General features: G+C 39.1%; 1 protein-coding gene across 1 annotated transcript; it reads left to right on the forward strand.

Annotated features, from left to right (window-relative positions):
- On the forward strand, positions 1–1,005 carry LOC148802294 (uncharacterized). The gene has a single exon (XM_088897860.1). It carries the CDS (start codon positions 1–3, stop codon positions 1,003–1,005), a length of 1,005 nt encoding a protein of 334 aa, XP_088753986.1.
- The last annotated feature ends 6,105 nt before the right edge of the window (positions 1,006–7,110 follow it).

Here is a 7,110-nt window from a genome sequence, read left to right on the forward strand (position 1 = left end):
ATGACTGAACTCCTGCACAGACCGATCTCAACTTCAGAAACCTCCGTTGCTCAGATCGGTATTAAGTTGGACGGCACCAACTATGCCCTTTGGTCCCAAGTTGTTGAGATGTATATCTCTGGTAGAGACAAACTGGGATATATTAATGGCGAACTTCCTCAGTCTCCACAGACTGACCCAACCTTTCGAAGGTGGCGCACCGACAACGCTATTGTCAAAGGTTGGTTAATTAACTCCATGGACATATCCTTGATCGATAACTTTATTCGATTCCCTACAACAAAGATGGTGTGGGATTTTGTGGCTACTACGTACTTTGATGTCAGTGATACCTCGCAAGTATACGATCTCCGGCACCGTGTGACCCGCTTGCGCCAGTCTGGAGGATCTCTTGAAAAGTACTATAATGATCTCCAAGGATTGTGGAGAGAAATTGATTTTCGTTGTCCGAATCCGATGGAGTGTGTGGTGGATATTCAACGGTACAATACTCTCCTTCAAGAGGAGAGAGTGTATATCTTCCTAGATGGCCTTGATGACAGACTAGACAAGATTCGGGTAGATGTACTCCAAATGCATCCGTTTTCCACTATTGAACAAGCTTACGCACATGTTCGGAGAGAAGCTATCCGACAGAGGGTCATGATAACTGGCAACCATATTGAAACTCTAGGAGTAGTTTTGTCCTCTAAAGGTGTTAAGACTGGGCAACCTACGCCCTCTTCAACGGGCTCTCTGCCTGCAAGCAGCGAAAAATCTGGTGGTACTAAATGTTCTCATTGTGGCAACTCAAAGCATACCCGGGAGAACTGCTTCAAGCTACATGGCTATCCCGACTGGTGGCATGAACTCCAAGCTCAGAAACGCCAAGACAAGGCTGAAACTAGTGGTAAGGCTGCAACAATTACAACAGAATCTCAACTCTCATTCACACCACAGGGAGAAGTTCACATCTCGGATTCAGGTAACAATCTTCCCAACAAGACCATTGATAACAAGGCATAGATACTTGACTCAAGAGCTACTGACCACATGACCTATGATGCTACTGATTTTTCAAAGACTTCACCACCAAGACAGACTACAATTGCTAATGCCAATGGGGCAATCTCTCAAGTCATAGGAGTAGGCACTGTGACCTTGTCACCTACGATATCCTTGAAAAACACCTTGTTTGTTCCCTCGCTCTCCCATAAATTACTATTTGTTAGTCAAATCTCCTCTGATTTGAATTGTGTTGTGTTCATTTATCCCACTTTCTGTCTTCTTCAGGATATTCTGACCAAGGAGATAATTGGGCATGGTACTAGGCGAGGGGGGCTCTACTACATGGATGATCTTAGCACGGGTCAAGTGCATCATACACATCATCAAAGTAGCACCAAGGAACAACAGATTTGGATTTGGCATCACCGGTTAGGACATCCATCATTCAGTTATATGAGACATTTATTTCCAGAGTTATTTTCAGATATACAGCCGCATGTTTTTCAATGTGACACTTGCATCCTAGCTAAGAGTCATAGAACCATATATCCCTTAAGTATGAATAAAAGTCAAGTTCCATTTTCTTTGATTCACTCGGATGTGTGGGGGCCATCCCCGGTGACTACAGTTTCTGGATTCCGATGGTTTGTAATCTTTGTTGATGATTGCACTTGCATGACATGATTATATCTGCTAAAACATAAAGATGAAGTGTTGACTGTCTTTCAATCCTTCCATATAATGGTGAAGACTCAATTCAAATCACAAATCTAGGTACTTCGGTCTGATAATGGCGGGGAATACATGAATCAACAGTTCCAAGATTATTTCCGGGTCCATGGATTACTTCATGAGACTTCATGCCCCCAAACTCCACAATAGAATGGCATTGCTGAAAGGAAGAACTGACACATACTCGAAACTGCCCGCGCCCTGTTACTTGGAGCACATGTACCTAACCGACATTGAGCTGATGTTGTTGCTACCGCCGTGCACCTCCTTAACCTAATTCCATCACGGGTCTTACAGTTTAAAACACCATTACATGCTCTTTCATCTCATGTCTCATTGCCCTCTGTTTTGATGATTCCACCTCGAGTTTTTGGCTGCGTGGCGTTCGTGCATCTACATCCAAATCAACGTACAAAACTGGATCCACGAGCAGCTCGATGCATATTCTTGGGGTATGCGCTACACTATAAAAGGTGCCGATGTTATGACCTAGTCACTCACCATACCTATGTTACCATGGATGTCACCTTTCTGGAATCTGAAACCTTCTACTCTCATTTCACAACCAATTATTCTCTTCAGGGGGAGAGTTAGAGTGAAGAACAGAATTGTTTTTACCCGACTGACCAAATACGAGTGCTTCAACAGAAATGGTGGTCAATGAAGCAACCGGTAAGACACCTACAGAGACTACACCAGAAATATCTACAGAGACCTCAACGTCGGCATCGCCGCCTCTACCAGAAGAAGAAGTAGAGACCCCAACCTCACCAGTACTGGAAAGCCCACCTCCTGAGGATATCCCGGAAGCACGTGAGAGCATCCACGAGGTAACCTCCCCTACCACACTTTCAAGCTCTAACGATACTTCGACTGGCTACACCTTACCTTTCAGGCATAATCGTGGCAAACTGCCAAACAAATATTCTCCAGATGTTGAGGATAGGAGGACAAAGTATCCAATTGCCAACTATGTATCAACGAAGACACTCACCAAACCTCTAAAACCATTTGTGCAAGAATTGTCCTCTAATCATATTCCCACCAGTGTCCAAGAAGCTTTGACAAACCCGAAATGGACTCGGGCCATACAAGAAGAGATGGAGGCACTACTGAAAAACAAGGCATGGACTCTAGTCACTTTGCCTGAAGGGAAAAAACCGGTAGGGTGTAAATGGGTATTTTCCATCAAATACAAGGCAGACGAGACAGTCGAAAGATACAAAGCAAGGCCGGTCGCAAAAGGATATACCCAGACACAGGGCGTAGATTATCAAGAGACTTTCTCCCCAATAGCCAAGCTGAATACGGTTAGAGTCTTATTATCTCTTGCAGCAAATCTTAATTGGCCACTACACCAGTTTGATGTGAAGAACGCCTTCCTCCATGGTGATCTTGAAGAGGAGGTATACATGGACATCCCACCTGTTTATAAAGCAAACTCCAAGAACCAAGTTGTGTGTAAGCTACAACGAGCACTATATGGACTAAAACAATCTCCACGGGCATGGTTTGGGAGGCTCAGTCTTGCAATGAAAAAATATGGCTTCCAGCAAAGCAATTCAGATCATACACTATTTTTGAAGCACCAACGAGGAAAGGTGACAGCCCTAATAATATACGTAGATGATATGATTATCACAGGGAATGATTCAAGAGAAATAGCAACACTACAGAAACAATTGGCAACCGAGTTTGAGATGAAGAACTTAGGTGGGCTCAAGTACTTTCTAGGGATTGAAGTTGCTAGATCAAAGGAAGGCATATTTCTGTCCCAACGGAAATACACCTTGGACTTACTCTCCGAAGTGGGACAGTTGGAGTGCAAACTGGCAGACGCACCAATCGTTCAGAACCATAGACTTGAAGAATACCCAGACCAAGTACCTACCAATAAGGAGAGATACCAAAGGCTGGTGGGTAAACTCATTTACCTTTCCCATACTCGTCGTGACATCGCCTACGTTGTCAGCGTAGTAAGTCAATTCATGCACTACCCAAGCGAAGATCACATGAATGCTGTAATGTGGATTCTTCGATACTTGAAGTCCTCACCTGGAAAATGACTCATGTTCTTAAAAAAAATGATCATCTAAAGATAGAAGGCTACACAGATGCAGATTGGGCCGGAAATGTCTTAGATAGAAAATCCACCTCGAAGTACTTTACATTCGTCAGTGGAAATCTGGTCACATGGAAGAGTAAAAAACAGAAGGTCGTGGCCCTATCAAGTGCTGAAGCTGAGTTCTGAGGAATGGCTAAAGAGCTATGCGAGCTACTCTGGCTGAGAAGACTGATGACTGGAATTGGTTTCCCCCCAACCTCTGCAATGGACCTATTCTGCGACAACAAGGCTGCCATTGACATCTCTCAGAATCCCGTCCAACATGATCGAACAAAGCATGTGGAGGTGGACCAGCATTTCATCAAACGAAATATCAAAGACAGAACCATTTGATTTCCCTTTGTCAAATCTGAAGACCAGCTAGCAGATATACTTACAAAGGTTGTATCCAGTAAAAACTTCTACAGCTCACTTGGCAAGTTGGGCGTCCAAGGTCTGTACGCACCAACATGAGGGGGAGTATTGGCGTGAGCTATAAAACTGGGGGATATCCCTTGAATTCAGGGATAAATCTCATCCCAAGTTTGTATGTAACTAGGAGAGGTGTGTATTATGTATATATATATCATTCCCTGCAAAGGAAGAATATAAGAAAAAATGAAGAAGAGTTTCTCATTCCACTCGAGTTATCAATTACTAGTATGAATGAATCAGTTTAGAACTGTTTGCTTTTGGTTTACAGTTAAAACAGTCCATCAATTACAAATTAATCACAGTAAATGGGGATTGATATTCAACTAGTAACACCTTGACCGACCAATAATGAATAGAAGAGAAAATTATTGACTTGAATTTTCACTTACAATTAGCCAAGGTAAAACAAAATTTGCAAACCTCCTGTGGCCTATGGAAAGTTATGCCCAACCTCTACCCAGCTATTTTCAAGATCATGTAAGCATCTAGCTAATTTTCTATTATATATATATATATATATGATTAATTTAGCTGAGAGAACAACCAAGATCAAGAAGATTGCACACGTACAGAACTTACTTAGACATCACCTTTAACCAATAAGTTTATGTTGTGGGTCAATCCTTATTCGGGGTGCTCATGATTCGGTTAATCGAACTATGGGCTATATTTTGAAACAAAACCAATTCTACCAATTTTAATAATTCCTCGAATCAAAACTAAACAATACCACCGGTTCATTGGTTTCAATTTTTCAGTTTTTTATATTTATAACATATATTATAAATAAATATTTATAATGGGTAGAGTCATGAGAATTTTTATATTTATATTTATAACATATATTTGAGTACACTCAAGAGTGGGTAGAGTCATAAAATCACCAACTAATTTTGCAAACCACTCTCACGAATCATTCGATCATGGGGAGCCGAATAAGGCCATTGAACCATTCTCTTTGATACTGCTATTGTAAAAGAGTTCACATTTGCACCTAATAGATCATGCCCCATGGGCACCCTATAGCGCATCCTAACTGTGTATTTGGAACATCTCCCATTGACGAGTATAAGAGATGTTCCCAATGCACATTGAGATGTGCATGTGGCTAAGGATGCAAACAGATCGGATCATATTCAAATCAGGGTATATCTGAATCCAATCTGACATTGTTCATGACAGATTTGATCTTATCCGATTAGATCTGATAGAAAAGGATCTGGATTTGAAGCTGATTGGGAAGTTGGATCTTCGAATCTGATCTGATCCTATTTGTTTTCTTTAAAAATTAATAAATTATTAAAAGAAAAATAAAATATACCAATTTAAATAAAGAAAAACAAAAAATACAAGTATTTTTTTAATTATTTTCATCATATATATACACATGTTTTTATAAAAAAAAGTAATATAACAAATTTACAAAAATACAATATAAATAATATATTTATAAATAAATAAATAACATATATGTATTATATATTTCTATAAATAAATATATAACATATATCGGATTGGCTTTCGAATCAGATATGGGGTGATCCAAATCCGATATGAAGATCTAGACAGGGGTGATCCGAATTCGACCAAATAGGATTGGATCTCGGATCAGATTGAATCATGATTGATCCATTTGCACCCTACATGTGGCATGTAGGGTGCCTATAGGGCGCGCTCTATGGGGCACAAATGTGAATTTACTGTAAAACCGGGGAGCTCATACACATGTACAGAACTTACACACAAGAGTTGAACACCATCTTTAGCATAAAATCTTAAGCCATTGGTTTTTGACCCAACCCTTCCATATAAGTCCCTTCTCTTATTTATTTTTAATGTGGGATGCACCACTCTTTTATTTCTTTTCAATGATGATGATGATGATGATGATGACAATGATAATAAAATTGAACATAAAATGAGATTTATGATAAACATGAAACTTAGCATAACTTTAGAAATGCATATGTTGATATAGATGAGTGAAAAAACTAAAAAGGATAATATAGGATAAAAAATGAAGTCATTTGGAAGAACGTATGAGTAAATCCAATAGATGATAAAATGAGAAAAAAAAAAGACTAAGATGGTTTGGTCATATGCATAGAAGACCATTATAGCATATGGAAAAAGCAACAATCTATTGCAAATTAAAAGGGCTAAAAGGGCCAAGGGCAAACCAAAAAGATTCATGTATCCAACCCCATATAGTTTGGACAAGGCTTACATAATGATGATGATTATGAGCACAATTTTAGAAGAGAAAAAAAGGAAATGAAATTTGTGCAAAGAGTTTTCTACACCATCATTGTTTGTCCTAAGTAATTAAAAATATTCATTTTTTTTAGCAATTTGGTTTTACTTAAATAAAACCTAAATAAGAAAACCACATTTGATCAACAATTTTGAGGGATGAAGCCAAACTAATATCTAAATAGTTGAAAGCAATGTTTTCAACCCATTGTTGATTGAGATGGTTGAATAGTTCAAACCATCACCCGACCACATTTCTAGGTCTAGTTCCCCCAAAACTTGGCTTTTGACCAAAAACTGTTGAATTAATCAAGAATCGTCTAACCCGGGGCAATTGGACTATTGATTGTTCAACTTAATCATCGGGTCACAGGTAATACACTAGAACTTCCAAAGGCCATACCTTTGTGTTCGATTGTCCCATTGGGGTGATCTTTATATCAATTTGGAGTAGCTCTTTCATGATTTATTTATTTTTGCCAAAACAAAAACTTTTTTGGCCTCAAATCCTAATGTTTACCATTTTTTACAAATAAAAAAATAAAAAACTAAAATAAAAATATAATTTGAACATATTTTATATTCTAATGTGTCCTGAT

The sequence above is a fragment of the Nelumbo nucifera genome, chromosome 2 (genome assembly GCF_055504915.1).
Source record: "Nelumbo nucifera cultivar China Antique chromosome 2, China Antique-T2T, whole genome shotgun sequence".
In the NCBI taxonomy this organism is placed as follows: Eukaryota; Viridiplantae; Streptophyta; class Magnoliopsida; order Proteales; family Nelumbonaceae; genus Nelumbo; species Nelumbo nucifera.